Source organism: Saimiri boliviensis, chromosome 2 (genome assembly GCF_048565385.1).
Source record: "Saimiri boliviensis isolate mSaiBol1 chromosome 2, mSaiBol1.pri, whole genome shotgun sequence".
NCBI classification, from domain to species: domain Eukaryota; kingdom Metazoa; phylum Chordata; class Mammalia; order Primates; family Cebidae; genus Saimiri; species Saimiri boliviensis.
Window position 1 is genome coordinate 44086658 of NC_133450.1, and position 18271 is coordinate 44104928.

The window sequence follows — 18271 nt, forward strand, 5'->3', positions numbered from 1 at the left end:
GGTGGCATGTGCCAATCCCAACTATTCAGGAGCCTGAGGCAAAGAATTGCTTGAACCCAGGAGGTGAAGATTGCAGTGTGCTGAGATCCTGCCACTGCACTTCAGCCTGGGTGGCAGAGCAAGACTCTGTCTCAAAAAAAAAAAAAAGAAAAAAAAACTATGATCAAATATTCTTCTGTGAATTTAGAAAAATAGTTTAATAGCAGTACAAAGCAAAATTATCAGTATGGAAATGTAGGAATTTAGGTAACAGATGTCAGAAGGTGATGGCCAGAAAACAGGAAGAGCTAAAACAGAAACTAGCATAACTCAGGGAATAAACAAAGGAAAGAAAGCATGACACAAATGACTGCACTGTTAGAAGAAACGGGGCAGGGGAGAGAAGTCGGGGTGGAAAGCATTAGTTTAGGTGCCTGACATTCTTCTAAATGCTGAAAAGCATGCAAAACCTCTGTCCTATGGAGCTTACTATCTAGTGATGGGGGAATGAAAATAAATGAGATAAACAAGTAGAACATGCCATATATTGGATAGTGATAAATGGTACAGAGAAAAATCAGGTAAGTTCAGAGTATGTGGGGAATTGTAGAATCCCTCTTTCATCACCTTGTATGTCTTCTGTTAACATATCTGTTATGCCTTATTCTAAAATTGAGTCTCAAACTGGAATGCATTTGAAGATAGATGCTTCCATAGAGGTTCTTTGGCCTAAATAGTTCAGCATTTGTATTAAGTTTTATTCTGGTATCTAATCAGATTCCTAATCATAACCCATAAGAAGGAATGTGACTTTAATATTGGACTTTGCTGATGTGCTCATGTCTGCATTTTTTTCTTTAAATCATAGCCATATGTTAAATTTTCTGTTTTCTTATGGTTCTCTTTTATTGATGGGCATGCAGTAGGTGTTTCTTGGAAATGGCCAATTTTTATTAAAATATTTCTGGAAGAAAAAAAAGAAAAATCAGGTAGGGAAGTGGAACAGGGAGAGTGCACGTGATAGGGTCTGTGCTGTTGTAAATAGGGTAGTCAGAGAAGGAATCCTGAATATGAGCAAGGGTGCCCTGCAGATGTCTTCAGGAGATGGCTCCAGGCAGAGGGCATGCCAGGCAGGAAGGGCCTGAGGCAGGATCCTCCTATCTAAGGAATCACAAAGGGGTGGGGTTGCTGAATAAGAGCTGGGGAGTGCCAGGGTAGTGGGGAGTCATCTTCAGGAAGCAGATGCTGAGACGGAATTAGGAGTGCAAAGCCATATTAGGGAGAAGTATCTGTGAAAATATTGGTCAGGGAAAGCCGTCTGGCCATTATGTAGCCTGACAAACTCTCTCTGGGGAGCTCTGGAGCAAGGACTGCCTGTTTGAAGAGGACTGCCTTGGACAGAAATGACAACATCCTTGTACCACCTCCTTGCTTAGTCACTGACTGGGGACTGCCCCAAAGGAGCATGATATTGGCTAGATAGCTGAGCTGACCCTGAAGGAGCCAGCTATTGGAGGTGTCAGCTAAACACATTCCTCACAATGGTGTGGTGAGTCCACCCTCAAGAGGAGATCCAAGTGGAGCATCTGCACATCCTTATAGCCTATCATAAGTGCTTTGTCCTTTGCTCTGTCTGAGCTAGAAAGCCATTGGAGGGGTCTGAGTGGAGGCTGAAATAATCTGAGTTTCCTTTAAATATGATCACTCTAGCTTCTTTGTTGAGTAGAATTTAGGAAAGAAAAGGGTGGACACGGAAGAACAATTAGGGAGCTATGGCAATAACCCAAGTGAGAAATGAAGGTAGCTTGAACCAAAATGGTAACTGAAGAGGTGTTAAGATGTGGTCAGCATCTCAGATATTTTTGATAATTTTACCATCATACTTACTGCTAAAACAATGAGGGCAATCCCTTTGAGTCATGAACAGGATAAGGAATAAGGATCCCATTTAACTTTTTACTCAAGTTTATACAGTGCAATTAGGCAAGGTACGTAAAATAGCATAAAACTTGGCAGATGAAATAATTGGTAGATTGCAAAACTCAAGAAAATCAACTGTAAACCCACTGCAGCCAGGCCTCCAGCCTGCGCTCAGCTTCCCAGGCCGTGTGCTCACTGCAAGGTTGTGTCCACCCACACTTAATTCACACAAAGGCATGGGCCAATGGCAGCCTGTGCACTATTATTATATAGCAATAACCCGATTTCCCCTTGATAATCACCATCAGTAACCTCAGGCACATTGTAATCCCATTTTGGCCTTTGATTCAGTGGCATGAGGAGCCCAAAATTGGAAGGAAGCAACTTCAGATTCTGGTTTATGAAACTGTTGTTGTGCCCCTGGTGGAACCATTTTTCTACCCAGTAGTATCTCTAAATAAACAGAACCCAAAGTCACAGGGAGGAAAAGCAAAATCATTAGGTTTAATAGTGAGAAGTCCCACTACCATTTGAGCCTCTGACCCATAAATTCTAAGGAAAACAGCCCTGAATATTAATAAGATTAGTCACTGGTTCATAATATAAGCATCCCAATGTTGGGGTGTGTTGTCTACAAGGCAGTGCTGTGACTGGCTTTTCTGTGGACCTGGCTCTGATACCAGGCCCTCCATTGTAATTCTTCTCTCAGGATGATTTTGCTCATCATCCTGATACAGCATGGACAAGCCCATGCCAAGGACCATTCACTTTTCTGGGTCCGACAGCCCTGTATCTGGCAGAATTTTATCAGAGAAGCAAAGCTGCCAGGAAAGGGGTTTATTCCAGGACTTGACCTTCTGCAACTGTGGTATGTAGTTGCACAGTCTGGTGAGGCTGTCAGCTTTATATCTGGTGCTGAGGCCTGAAGTCAGCTGGGCAGGTACTTGGTATGGAAAGACCAACAGGAAGTGAATGGAAGCAAGGACAAACTGGAATTCACAGGATGAGCGAGTGTAGACTGGAATCTACGTTGGTCTCTCTTTTCCAAGGCTTTAACTTCAGGGAGATGGGGGACCTGGAGCATAAACTGAAGCCTGTCACCACTGACCTAAATATGTCTGTGGCTCAGGAATCAGGCACTGAGAAAGGATTTGGAGGATCTGAAGACTGTGCACTTGACTGGCTGCCCCACTCCAAGAATGTGAGCCCACAGACAAAGCAACAGCTTGCTACACTGAACCTGTTAACCCACAGTCCCTTTTGGAGCATGAAACAAGAGCATGGCTTCTCATTAGGGCAGCCCTGGCAGCCTGAGCTGTGTGCAGGCAGTGGGAATGAATTAATGCATACACATACAAACTTGTATTCACAGGCTATTCGTTTTTAAAAAACGCCATCCATGATGGGCCAACATGATGAAACCCCATCTCTACTAAAAAAAAATACAGAAAATTAGCTGGGCATGGTGGCGCACACCTGTAGTTCCAGCTACTTGAGAGGCTGAGGCAGGAATCCAGGAGGCAGAGGTTGCAGTGAGCCGAAATCATGCCACTGCATGCCAGCCTGGCACCTGGTGACAGAGTGAGACTCTGTCTTGAAAAAATAAAAATGAAAACAAAAAAAAAAGTAGTATGGATAATGCATTTCTTAAATCAACCTTTTCTAAATGTTGCGGTCTGGAGAAATGTACTCCTGCTTCTGCACTGTATTTTTGAATTATGGTATTTTTCTATGCATTTTAGCTTCTCTTCATCTATTCATAAGGATGCTAATGGCAATTTGGGAGGGTACATATCAGCCAGCATGTCAGTGTATTAGTTAAGGTGCAAGAGAACTACTCTATCAAAGATATACCAAAACACAGTGAACATAAGCAAGATGTGAAAAGGGTTAACAATCTTTTTATTGGGAAGCTGGCCTTGGGTTAACTTTCTGGCTCCTTCCCCTAATAGCCTGATGAAGGTAGAATATCAGCTGTATTATCAAGGAACATTACTTGTATAACAAAGAGTCCTGATTTGTATACTGCATCTTGACTGGAAAAATAGCTCATGGTAAACTGTGGCATTGGGCTGGATTTGATGGCTCTCTTAAGTGGGAAGAGAGACCTGGAAGGTATGTCCAAGATATATTAGTTCCTACATAAACATGGGGTTTCTAAGCCAGGGAGGCTATAGCCCCACTTGTGTGAGTCTCTCTCTGTCTTGCATCTAAAGTATTGCTTTGGTGGGTTTGAAGGAAACTAGCCACTGGTCTGCCGTGTTGTCCAGACACCTCCCAATGGGGAAGCATGCCTGGCACTGGCCTGCTAAAATTTAGCATTTCCTTCCAATTATGTATGCATACGACTTGGACAAAAATATGAAAACTAAAACTAAAAGTATTTTAAGAGTAAACTGGGTCAAGTGCAGCCTAATCAAATTTTGTGAGTCTGAACATCTAGTGGAGAAGATGCTCTAAAGTGGTCATTACAGCAAGAGAGTTGTTTGTTTCTCTTTCCCAGTCCAGGCCATCGGGAAGGGATCCAAGGTTGGCAGGGTGGCTCTGCCATCCTCAGCACGAATCTAACATCTGTGTGTCACATAGTAGCCTCCATTCTCATTCTCCTCTGGCCAGGGGAGGGAGGAAGGGACCAAAGGAGCACTCAGCTGTTCCTGTTACAGGAGCAGAGCCCAGAAGTGGCACACATGACTTCTGTTCACAAACTCTTTGGTCATACTCACCTGCAAGGGAAGCCCAGAAACCACACTGTAGCCAGAAGCCATGGACTCAGCCAAAATTCAGGAGCCCTAATATTGAAGGAGAAGAGAACAAATATTAAGTGTCAGCTGGCAGTCTCTGTCTTAGTCACCATTTAAAATCGATCCTGATTTGCTAAGAAGGGTCCAACTATTATTCCATATGAAACTAAATAAAACTTGAGTTTGAATAAGCAGGCGTCTTCGTGTTTTTGCTTTGGGTACTTTTTACCCATTTATTTTACTGTTATATCCAATTACTTCTATCCTCTCCACATTTCTCACATCCAGTATGTGTTAGACGTGTTTTCTGTTTATCTGCCTCTTTTTGGTAAAATATTATCAAAGGAAATTTTCTCAGATATGTTTTTGGGCTGTATATATGGTAGTGTTCATAGATATATAGCAGAAGAGATATAAAGCAGAAAGGATCTTAAGAGAACCAATTAAATCTAATCTCCTTACTGTCAGAGTGTCAGTGAGTCAGGAAACAAATATTTATTAAAAGATTAGTATATGCCATATATCTCACTATGTACCTCAGGATAGGAGACCAAGACAGATGAAACTCAAAAAACTTATATTCTACTTTAAATTGTTGTGTGAATTATCCAAAATTATATTTCTCAACTGGTTTTATTTTCTTTAAAGGAAATATTTGTTAAGGAAATACAAATGACCAAAGAAAAAGAAGAGGAATTAGTAGTTGAATGTCTTCCACATCTTCAGGTGGCAGAAGAAGAGTATAGAGAGAAAAAAAGAAAGTTAGAAGAGCTCAGTAATATTGTTACAGGTACATATGAAGCATTTAGTAATTAAACACAGTCTCAGGTAAGGATTTCACTGTCATCTTCTAACATAAGGCAGGTCATCAATTGCAAGCCAATGGTGAAATTCACCAAACTTTTCCCATCATCTTTAGGCCTCTATTCTCTAGTTTTTGCTTCACCTACTAATTTCTCCTCCACACTGCAATATTACTGTTGCTATTGTCAAAATTTTCCTTTTCTCTTTGAAGAACTATTTAAGACTTAGTTGTTTATTATTTTCTTTCTCTCCATACTTCATAAAGGTAGAACTGACTTTTTTTTTTTGAGACGGAGTTTCACTTTTGTTACCCAGGCTGGAGTGCAATGGCGCGATCTCGGCTCACCGCAACCTCCGCCTCCTGGGTTCAGGCAATTCTCCTGCCTCAGCCTCCTGAGTAGCTGGGATTACAGGCACACGCCACCATGCCCAGCTAACTTTTCGTATTTTGAGTAGAGACGGGGTTTCACCATGTTGACCAGGATGGTCTCGATCTCTTGACCTCATGATCCACCCGCCCTGGCCTCCCAAAGTGCTAGGATTACAGGCTTGAGCCACTGCGCCTGGCCTAGAACTGACTTATTTATTTGCTACCCTGTGAAAATTTTTTTCTATTTCTTACCATGAATTTGCAAATTATATCTCTTTTCCCGCTGTGATTGTACCCATTTATTGAGTAGGTACTCCTCAGATTTTTTTCACTACTTTCCTGCTAAGGTGGAGGTATGTAAAACCTTGTCTCAGTTCTGGGGGTTAGTAGAGAATGTGAAGTATGTATGAATGTATGCATATTTTGAATTATATCACATAGTATAATCATGCATGTTAAACATAAGAATAATTATTTTCTCCACAAAAAATTGAATGTGATCATTCAACCCTGTACCCAGGGTCCAAAGTTTATATATCCAAAATCTTGAAAGAAAGAAAGAAAGAAGGAAAGAAAGGAAGAAAGAAAAAAAAGAACAAACAGATAGGGTCTCACTGTCACCCAGGCTGATTTCAAACTCCTGGGCTTAGGAGATCCTTCTGCTTTGGCCTTCCAAAGTGCTCTGCCTGGCCCAGAATCATCTTTGAGTTTTGTGTCTTGTATTGCATTTGGGGAGTAGAGGGGTCATTATCTAAGGAGTCTGCCCAGGACTTTTAAGCAGGAACAACTTCCAGAATTTGTATTTTAGATGATGAAAGAAGATATGTGGGAATCAGAAGGCCAGGACCAAAAGTTACAGAAATAACTAGAATGGGAACAAAAATTGTCTACTGGTTAGCAAAGATGAATATTTAAAATTGCCTGTGTCAAAATCGGACATTCATATGGAATCCCAATATGTTCAAATGTAAAATAAATATTCAAAAGCGAATAGTGATTATTGCCAAAGAGGGTGGATTTTTAAAAATGTAAGAATGTTATAATAATAATACATGGGTAATTGGTCTGGTTCCCACTCCTCAGTTGATTTTCCACTTTCTTGTCAGGTTTTCTTGGCTTCCTACCACTTTTACCCAGACAGACAATACATTTTTCTCTTATTCCCAATTTTCTTTCTTTTTTTGAAAGAATCTCTCTCTGTCACCTAGGCTGGAGTGCAGTGGCACAATGTTGGCTCACTACAACCTCTGCCTCCTGGGTTCAAGTGATACTCCTGCCTCAGTCTCCTGAGTAGCTGGGATAACAGGCACATCACCACACCTGGCTAATTTTTAGATTTTTAGTAAAGACGAGGTTTCACCACATTGGCCAGGCTGGTCTTGAACTCCTGACCTTGTGATCCGCCCACCTTGACCTCCCAAAGGGCTGGGATTACAGGCGTGAGCCACCGTGCCCAGTCTATTCCCAATTTTCTACTTCCCCAACCATTCTTCCTATCCCTTTGTATACTAGGTAGAGGAGATAAGAAACACTAGGAGTATAAAAGTAAGCAATATATTGCAAGTACTAAATCTCTTAATATAAAAAAAGAAAATGCTTAAGAAAGTAAAGAGGAGAAGACAGGAGAAAAGAAGTAAAGGGAACATGAGAGCAGGAAGGTGACCTGCCAGCAGCTACATTTACAGAGAATGGCATGCATGGGGTTGATACATATAAAGCTTTTAGTTAAGTCTGATGGGTAAAACACATGCATATATCTTTGTTTCCTCATAAAACTCCCAAATATGTATATAAAGATTGTTTTTAAAAAAGATACAAATTCATAAGTACCAAGACACTGGCAGAGATAAGACATTTGCTGTCTGCTGATTTATTATTTATTATCTGATAATAAATATCAAGAAATTTTGGGAAGGTGTAATTGGATAGCGGCAGAAAGAGAAATATAAATACCAAGAGCCTGCCAAAAAGGGCACCATGAAGCCAGAAAGTTCTTTTCCCTGAAGCTATAAAGTTATAGGCAGTGGCATCCCCTGAAACTGTGACAGCTAAGATGAGTCACAAGGCTAAAGGTTGATTGAAAGTCTTTATAAAGAGCAATTAGGGCTCCAGGTCAAATCCCATCCTTGTACAGCTAGCTGAGTGACTCCTCCTCAATGCTGGCAAAGAAACTGGACCAGATGGCTTCAGACTGCAAGGCATTAGATATGGCTGAGAGTGGAAGACAGGTACTGTACTAAGACCCCCCTTGAGCTCAGCTTGATGAATGTTGTCAGCCAATGGTGGTGTGAACTCCTTCATAATCCCTTACCCCAACCTGAGGAAGGAGACTATTGGATTCTTCCTCTAAGGAAACTGAACAGTTCAGAGGAAAGCCCCACAACACCACCAACATTCAATGGTCCCCTCAGATGGCTGGTTCCTTCCTGACCACTGTATATTGAAGCTTACCCAGGACTATTAAATGGGATCAGACAAAGATCTGAAGCACCCAGTGTGAAAGAGAAACTGAAGTGGACAGAATAAGAGAACTTGGTGGAAACAGAGAAAATGCAAAGAGCATAAGCATGCTTTTAAAGAGTATATTCTTAGAGAAATATATCGCATTTATGAAAAAAGAACGTGATGCTTGAAAGAACAGCTCTCAGAAATTAAAAGTATAATGTTAAAATTCAATAGGAAAATTACAAGAAATGTTAAAATCTGTAAAAATAGAGCATCAACAACAACAAAAACAGATGAGAAAAAGGAAAGAAAGGTAAGAAAATTAAAGAACTATTCTGAGATGTCAAATATCTACCTAACAAGGAGACCAGAAAAAAAAATGAGTGAATAATTCTTACATTATTATAATGATCTAAACAGTTAAAATTTACTTAAACAAAAACTATAACTTTATAGAAAGGTTAGGGAGGAAATGCAGAGGGTGTGGGTGGGGGATGGGGGAATGGGAGTAAGCATGCTAAATTGTCCTCTACTATATGACAAAGTAAATAGAAAATGCCTGACAAAGATAAATCAAGATATAGCCATATATTCATGTTTTTAAAGAAAGAATAAAATTATCAAAGAAATAATGCAAAAATATTTCTTATAACTAGAGAATATAAGTTTCCTTTTTTTTTTTTTTTTTTTTTTTTTTTTGAGACGGAGTTTCGCTCTTGTTGCCCAGGCTGGAGTGCAATGGCACGATCTCGGCTCACCGTAACCTCCGCCTCCTGGGTTCAGGCAATTCTCCTGCCTCAGCCTCCTGAGTAGCTGGGATTACAGGCATGCGCCACTATGCCCAGCTAATTTTTTGTATTTTTAGTAGAGACGGGGTTTCACCACGTTGACCAGGATGGTCTCGATCTCTCGACCTTGTGATCCACCCGCCTCGGCCTCCCAAAGTGCTGGGATTACAGGCTTGAGCCACCGCGCCCGGCCAAGTTTCCATTTTTAAATGTCCAAGCAAATCCCCAAAACAATATTTAAAAGAAGAGACTAAGCCATATCATTGGGGAATTTCAGAAGGAAAAATAGAGAAGATCCTAAAAGCTCCTAGAGAGAAAAATTAGATCTCACACAAAATATTAGAAATCAGAATCATTTCGAACTTCTTAACAGCATTATAGTAGAAGTTATAAGACAATAGCTTCAAAATCTGAGAGAGAATAATTTCTAACATTAGATACCCAGCTAAACTATCAAATCAAGTATATAGAGACATATTGAGATACTATGCAAGATCTCAAAACATTTATCCCAGTTACTCTTTCTCCTGAAGCTGTGTAGAATTTGCTTCAACAAATGGAATGAATCAAGAAAAAGAGTATAAGAAATTCAGGAAACAAGAAATCCAGCATAAGAATAATGCAAAGGGTTCTGGTTGAATAAAAACTTAAGAAAAATGCAAAAGGAAGTCCCAAGAGGTGAGCTGCAAAGCAAGCACAAGGAAAGAGAAGATCCAAGAAGGAATATCTCAGAGGAGGGTTCTGAGGGAGAGGGAAGAAATGGAACTGATAGATTTGTGCATATGTTTGACTATATGGGAAATAATATTTAGAACGTTTTACAATTCCATTGTAGATTTGAGTATGAATTAATTATATGTACATGGAACACTGAGCAAATTTTTTTTAATAAGGTGATTTTTAACTCCAGGCAAAGACAAATTATACTAAAAAGGAAATATAATCATATTATACCATTTGGATCATCAGGGAATAATTCTTATTGCCATAATGATCAAAATAGAATTTATTTAAACAAAAACTATAACTTTATAGGAAGGTCAGGGAGGAAATGTAGAGGTTGTGGCTGTAGGAGGAGGTGGAAATGGGACTAATTAAATGGAAAATGCCTGAAAATGATAAATCAAAAAATAGGCATATTTGTATACTATTAAAGAATATTGAGCTAAGTGGAAGAATAAACAACTAACAAGAGTTAAAAATGCTTGATTTTGAGGAGTCACACAGGAGTAAACATAGCATTGTGGAGCGAGCGCCTGACAGCTGGTTTTTGTTATAAACCTTGTGAGAGAATTTGACTTTTAAAACTAGGTGCTTCTTTCTTTGATTAATATTTTGTTAACTAAATTTTTGAGGTAGTTATTTTTCTTTCTTTTTTTTTAAATAGCACAAAGACAGGAAGAGGATTTACTGAACAATCACATTTTTCTGTTTACAAGGGACTTTTCAAGATACGTTACCAACACGGTAAAGGATCAATGCATTAATTTTTTTTTTTTAATTAGAATAGTGGTATATACAGATGGTAATATTTACCTGGCATTGAAGTTTTCATGAAATCCACATTTGTTAAACTTATATCTTCCATCTCAATGTTTAAAAATCTTTGTTACAATACATACATATGCATATGTATACACATGCACACATATACATATACTTATGAACATGTGTGTATATATGTATACTTATGTGCATATGTATATAGGGAAAGAGGGAGAGAGACTAGAACCAATAACATATAATTGTGGAGCAGTCATTGAGTGGACCTCGGTTTTCTTAAGTTAGAAACTTGATTCTGGTTTTTAAGGGTGCATGAAGAAAGATTGCAGTGAGGGGAATGGATTAATTAGTGGCAGGTAAAGAGGTGTTTAGTGCCTTTTAAAAATTTATAATCAATAGTTGGTGATAAGCATATACATGTGGAGTTGGTTAATTAAAAATGGAAACATTCTTTGAGATGCATTGATATCAAAATGTAATTTTTTTTTTTTGAGATGGAATCTCGCTTTGTTGCCCAGGCTAGAGTGCACTCGCACAATCTTGGCTCAATGCAACCTCGGCTTCCCGAGTTCAAGCGATTTCTGGCTACTTTTTGTATTTTTTAGTAGAGACGGAGTTTTACCATGTTGGCCAGTCTGGTCTCAAACTCCTGACCTCAAGTGATGGGCCTGCCTCGGCCTCGCACAGTGCTGGGATTACAGGTGTCAGCCACCGTGCTAAGCCTCAAAATGTAAATGTAACTTTTAATATGTTATAAAATGTGAAGGAATATAGAGGAAAATATGAAAGAGAAAATTACAAGTATAGTATATATGCAGTTTTATTTTCTTAGTAAGATGCTGCTGGTGGCCAGGCACAGTGGCTCACGCCTGTAATCCTAGCACTTTGGTCAGCCCCGCCTGACCAATTCTACTAAAAATACAAAGATTAGCCAGGTGTGGTGGTGTGTGCCTGTAATCTCAGCTACTTGGAAGGCTGAGGCAGGATATTTGCTTGAACTCTGGGAGGCAGAGGTTGCAGTGAGCCGAGATCATGCCACTGTACTCTAGCCTGGGCAACAGAGCGAGACTCTGTCTCAAACAAAACAAAACAAAACAAAAGATGCTGCTGGTGATGATTATACAATGAATAAATATAATGCAATATATAATAGTCTAACAACAGAGAACCGAACAGAGAATTTAGTAGAGAAAACATGAGAGAATTCTGAAAATTTCATAAAGTAATCTTCTTTCTTTAAGAATCTTTAAGTTCTTTAAAAGCCTTAATAGGCTGGGCGCAATGGCTCCTGCCTGTAATCCCAGCACTTTAGGAGGCGAGGCAGGCGGATCACCTAAGGTCAGGAGTTTGAGAGCAGCCTGGCTAACATGGTGAAACCCCATCTCTACTAAAAATACAAAAATTAGCCAGGTGTGGTTGTGGGCACCTGTAATCCCAGCTACTCAAGAGGTTGCAACAGGAGAATCGCTTGAACCCAGGAGGTGGAGAATGCAGTGAGCTATTACACCATTGCACTCCAGCCTGGAGAACAAAGAGTAAAACTCCATCTCAAAACAAAAACAAAAACACCTCAATAAATTTCCCTTTCTCTATTTTGCCAGACAGTTGTTCATCTATCAAAGTACAGTCATCCCTTATGTCTATGGGGGATTTGTTGCAAGACTAGCATATCTATCAAAATCGACAGATGCTGAAGCCCCTTGTATAGCATGGTGCAGTATTTGCATATAACCTACCCAAATTATCCAAAATACTTTAAATTATTTCTAGATTACCGATAATACCTAATAAAATGTAAATGCTATGTAAGTAGTCATACTGTATTGTTTTTATTTGTATTGTTTATTGTCATTATTTTTCTTTTGTGAATATTTTCCATCCATGTTTATAAATCCATCAATGCAGAACCCACAGATACAGAGGGCTGGCTGTATGTTTTATTTTGTGAAACTGTCTCAATGTCTGGATTTCTTAACTTGAAGTCCACAGACCCCCTTCCTAGAGTCCATGAATAAATGCAGAGTTGATAGGTTTTTCTAAGGAAAAATATCTGTTCTCTGCTCGATGCTTCAGGAATTAATTTAGAATCCAGCTTCAATGTGATCTAGGCAATATAATACCCTAGTGCCTTGCACTTTGAACTCAGAAATAATTTGGAGTTTTCTGTTTGAACAGGAGGACCTAAAAGAAGAATTAAAACAATTACGAGATCAAGAAAGCAAAAAAATCAAAAATCATTTTGAAACTCTAAAGAACTTAGAAAGTAGAATCTATATAAATGATGAAAAAGCAGACCTCCTATTCCTGGAAAATAAAAAATTAAAAGAAGTAAGTTTAAGAGCACCACACTTTGCATGGTGGCTTCGATTAATTGACTAGACCTGTAATAGTTACAAGAGAAAATAATAGCTCTTGAAAAATTTTTAATGGAGCATAAAGTACCAGAAAAGTGCCCAGATTGCAAGTGTACAGCTCCATGAACACACTTGTGTAACCAGCACCCAGATAAAGAAACAAAGCATTATCAGTATCCAGATATCCTCTATGCTCCCTCTAGTCACTAACTAGCCCCACTAAGGGTACCAACATGCTAACATCATAGACTAGTTTTCCCTGGTTTGGAATATTATAGGTATAGAACAATACAGTGTAGATTATTTTGCTCAACATTATGTTTATGAGGTTCAACCTTATTGTTGAGTATAGTTTGTTACTCTTAGTTCTGTGTAGTATTCCATTGTATGACTACTATTACAATGTATTTATATACTGTATTGTTGATGGGTGTTGAGAGTTTCTAATTTTTGACTATTACAAATAGTATTGCTGTGAACATTCTAGTTCACGTTTTTTGGTGAACATACATATTTCTGTTGAGTATACCTCTCAAGTGGAATTGCAGAGCCATAGAGATGCATAACTCCCACTTTAGTACATACTACCTGTTTCCCAAAGAAGTTACACCAATTGCCACTCCCACCAGCAATGCATGAGAACACACACTCTCACAAAACTGCCTTTTTCAATTTAAACACTCTGATGGTGTGTAGTGGCGCCCCACTAATTTGTGTTTTCCTGATCACTGTTGAAGCACCTATCCTGTTCTTGGCCAGTTGGACATCCTCTTTTTGTGAAGTGACTGTTCAGGTCTTCTGCCCATTTTTTTAAAGTAGGTTGTCTAGTTCATACTGATTGTAGCTCTTTTTATAGCAGAGGAATTTGTTCATCCAACTCCTAAAATGAAAGTCTTATTTATACTTAAAAGTTATTTGTTTTAACATTTTAAAATGCTATATTTAATCATTAGATATTTATGAGAACTGATTTTTAATGCCGAGAACTATTGCATTCAAAGCATATTGTTAAAGTGCATGGAGTCCTGTATTTTATATACTATGACAAAAGCAGTAACAACAAAACTTTACATAATATTATCTAGTTTGAAAGACCTGGATTAGAGTCTGTTATTCACTAGTAACTCTGTGTGACTTTGGGCAGATCACTGAACTTGTAAGCTTCATTTTTTCCTCTTAAAATGGGAATAACTGCCACTCACAGATTTAATGTGACTTCTTTATAAACTGAAAATGCAAAAGAATTATAATTTTTAAAATCCTTTTTTGCAGCCATCCATAATGACCTCATGGTCCAGATCTGTTGTCAATGTACTCCAAGTGTTTTGCACAATGCCTGTAATGTTAGAGGGATTCAGTCTCATTTGACATTTAAGTCTCACCATAACCTTAAAAACTGGATAATACAGTATGTCCCATTTATAGATATGTAAATTGAGAGGTTTTTTTTTTTTGAAGTTTTAATAGCCAGAAAAAAATCAATGACTAGTCCAATGGCATGAAGAAAATCCCATCACCTCGCTGGATAATTTTTTTCATCTGTTAAATGGCAATAGTTATCTCACCACTCTCATGTGTTTTTTTATAAACTAAAATAACATAATAGATACTAATGCACTTTGAAAAGGTAATTGTGCTCCAAAGAGCCTGGATACATACCATCGTTGATAACCCCACACACACATTGCATCTTCATTCTTCAAGACCTTGAAACAAACTGGTTTGTTCCACTAGACTGCTTTCCTATCAGGATATAGATTATTTCTTAAAAGATTTAGAATATGCGGTGGCTCAAGCCTGTAATCCCAGCACTTTGGGAGGCCGAGGCGGGTGGATCACAAGGTCGAGAGATCGAGACCATCCTGGTCAACATGGTGAAACCCCGTCTCTACTAAAAATACAAAAAAATTAGCTGGGCATGGTGGCACGTGCCTGTAATCCCAGCTACTCAGGAGGCTGAGGCAGGAGAATTGCCTGAGCCCAGGAGGCGGAGGTTGCGGTGAGCCGAGATCGCACCATTGCACTCCAGCCTGGGTAACAAGAGCGAAACTCCGTCTCAAAAAAAAAAAAAAAAAAAAAAAGAATATGTATTGCTATTTTGGCATTGGGTGAGCAGATGGATGTGTACATGAAAGACTGATTCCAAAAGTCCTGTTTTGTTTTTTTTTTTTTAATTCAGTGTCAATTTGCTAGTCACCAAATGACCCTGCGCTGTTTTCTTACTCACCACTCAGTTTTGCTGATTGCATCCCTTTACTCTAAACATGCACTGAGTCCCAAGCACTGAGTAAGACACGGTGAATGCAGAGGTATGTAAGATACTGCCCCAGCCCTTTGGAAGCTCATGGTCTAGCTGAAGAGATGCACAGATAAACAGATCATTACAATTCAGTATGTTAAGTACGGCAATCTGAACAAGATACATTCAGTGCCCCAGAGCAAGGGCACCTGCCACACCAGGTGAGGAGCTCAAAGGAGAACTCTCACTGGTTATCATTAGCGTACAGGCAGGATTTACACTTGGGAGATGGATAAGTCTCTTCAGGGACAGTGTGTTGAGTGAGTAGATCAGGGGCTGTGAACAGAACCCTGGACAAAAACAACTTTGAAGGAGTGAGCTGTGGAAGAGGAGATGAAGAGGGAGACTAAAAGAAGATAGAGAGTTTGGGAGAAGCACAAGAGTCCAGCTGAACTAGGCAAGTCTGCAGCCCTATGTTCAAAGAAGGGCAAGAATGAGGCCTTGGACTTAGCTCAAGGTGACTTTTAATTTTGTTTATTATAATACCAGAAAACAAGCTATGAAAAGACCGATACAAGAGTAAAGATACATGAGTCAACCCTATATGCTTAAAACAGTCTATGTAACAGTCCCATGTCTACCTCATCTATTAGCACTGAACACAATTTCTGCGAACTCTGAAAGCCCATACTTTCAGAGTTCCTGGGACTTTAGCGTTTCTGAGCACTGGGCAGTCAGAACAGAAAGCCATGACTTTAATACTCAAAGTTACCTGTCACTACTGCCACCACTGTCACCAACCCAGTGAACATCTGACTTGCGTGAGTAATTCATGCAGTCTCCTGACTCAATAATCTCTCTGAGGCCTTACGCTGAACTCCAGTCTGGCAGCATTACTGCTTTGTGATGTCTACCGCACACACATTTTGCATCAGGAATATTTTTGTAGTGGACATGATGCATTAGGATAGAACACCCTCTAATTTCCTTTTGTGGAAAATTATACTCAGAATGCCATGTTTATTTAAATGCGGAAGTGAAATGCTTAATAGGAAGGATAATTGTTTATCTCCTTCCCCAGGATGGAAGCCTGACCAAGGTATGTTTTATTCACCACTGTTACCCCTTTACCTAGAACAGTGGGTGGCACAGAGGAGGAATTTATACATGTTTGCTGAATGACTACATGATAATTTATTTATAGTAACTAAACTGCTAAAAGCAATCACATGCTTTTAATTTTCAGTACATTTTATACCTGAAGAATAACATAGAGAAATACAGAGAAGGACAAGAAGCCCTCATGCACACCTCAGGTGACTTGTCTCAGCAACTGATAGCTCAGGAGGGTAAGTAATGTGTGGGTGCTTGTATTAGTCAGGGTTCTTTAGAGGGACAGAACTAGTACAATATATGTATATGTGAAAGGGAGTTTAAGGAGAATTGACTCACATGATCACAAGGTAAAGTCCCATGATAAGTGATCTGCAGGTTGAGAAACAAGGAAGCCGTTGGAGGATCAGTCCAAGTCCCAAAGCCTCACAAGTAGGGAAGCTGACAGTGCAGCCTTCAGTCTGCGGCCAAAGGCCCAAGAGCCCCTGACAAACCACTGATGTAAGTCCAAGAGTCCAAAATCTGAAGAACTTGAAGTCTGATGTTTGAGGGCAGGAAGCATCCAGTATGGGAGAAAGAAGGCTGGAAGACTCAGCCAGTCTAGCTGTGCTGGCAGCTGATTAAATAGTTCCTACCCAGATCGAGGGTGGGTCTGCCTCTCCAATCCACTGACTCAAATGTGAATCTCCTCTGGCAACACCCTCATAGACATACCCAGGAACAGTACTTTGCATGCTTCAATCCAATCAAGTTGACAATATTAACCATTACAGTGCTCTTTACACATAAAATGTATACTTCATTTAAATCCATTTTACTGATTTGCCTACAAAAAATGCATCCATTTTTAGATTAGTGAATTTTGACAAATGTGCATGCCACTGTAACCACTACCACCACAAGCAAGATATAGAACATTTTCATCACTACAAAATTTTCTCTGTATTCTTTTGCCATTGATCACCTAACCCATCTCCAGTTCCTGGAAACCATTGATCTGCTTTCTGTCATTAATAATTAGATATAAATGAAATGATAGCATATGCACACTTTACACCTGACTTCTTTCACTCAGCAGATTGTTTTAAGATTCATCCAAGTTGTTGCATGTATCATTAGTTCGCTCCTTTTTATAGCTGTACCATAGAATCCTATTATATAGATACCATATTTTGTTTATTCATTCACCAGTCAAAAGACATTTAGATTATTTTCGGTTTGGGATTATTATGAATGAAGCTGCTGTGAACGTTTGTTTACAAATGTTTTATGGCCATGTTTTCATTTCTCTTGGGTAAATACCTATAATGGAATTGCTGAGTTATATAGCAGTTAGTGTATGATTAACTTTATAAGAAATATATATGGTTAGTATATGATTAGCTTTATAAGAAACCACCAGATAAGTTTGCCAAAGTGATTGTTAAGTGTCTCATTCCACTAACAGTGGAGAAGAGTTCTCATTGCTCTACATTCTCATCAGCACTTAAAATTGTCAAAACGCTTTAAATTGTTAATATTCTGGTTGTTTTAATAGGTATGTAATGGCATTTCATTGTGATTGTAACTTGTACTTCTCTAATGACTAATGTTGTTGAGTATCCTTTTTCATGTGTTTCTTGACCATGTGAATATTATCTTTTGTGACAAATACTGCAAACATAGTAGCTGAAGACAAATTATTTACTTTGCTTACTAATTGGCCATGTGATCAGAGCTCGTTGAAAACAACTTAATGTCTGCTCCACATGGCATCAGCCAGGGCAACTTGAAGACTGAGGGTAATTCAGCAGTTGGGAACTGAAATCATCTGAAGACTCACTCATTCCTGTGTCTGAAGTTGATGCTGGCTCTCAACTGGATCTCGAGGGAGACCATTGGCCAGAACACCTCCTCATGGCCTCTCCATGTAGCTGTTTGGCCTGGTTCCAAAAGCATCCCAAGAGAATAAAGTAGAAGTTCATGGTGTCTTATGACCTAGCCTCAGAAGTCGGAGTGTTACTTCCACAACATGC

General features: G+C 39.2%; 1 protein-coding gene across 1 annotated transcript in view; it reads left to right on the forward strand.

The window, feature by feature from the left end:
• The window catches only part of CCDC175 (coiled-coil domain containing 175), an 83898-nt gene that overhangs the window by 57783 nt on the left and 7844 nt on the right, over positions 1-18271 (forward strand). The window contains exons 14-17 of the mRNA XM_003924389.3: positions 5289-5430; positions 10435-10514; positions 12726-12878; positions 16390-16492. Coding sequence (XP_003924438.2) covers positions 5289-5430; positions 10435-10514; positions 12726-12878; positions 16390-16492 — 478 coding nt within the window. The remainder of the gene's footprint in view (positions 1-5288; positions 5431-10434; positions 10515-12725; positions 12879-16389; positions 16493-18271) is intronic.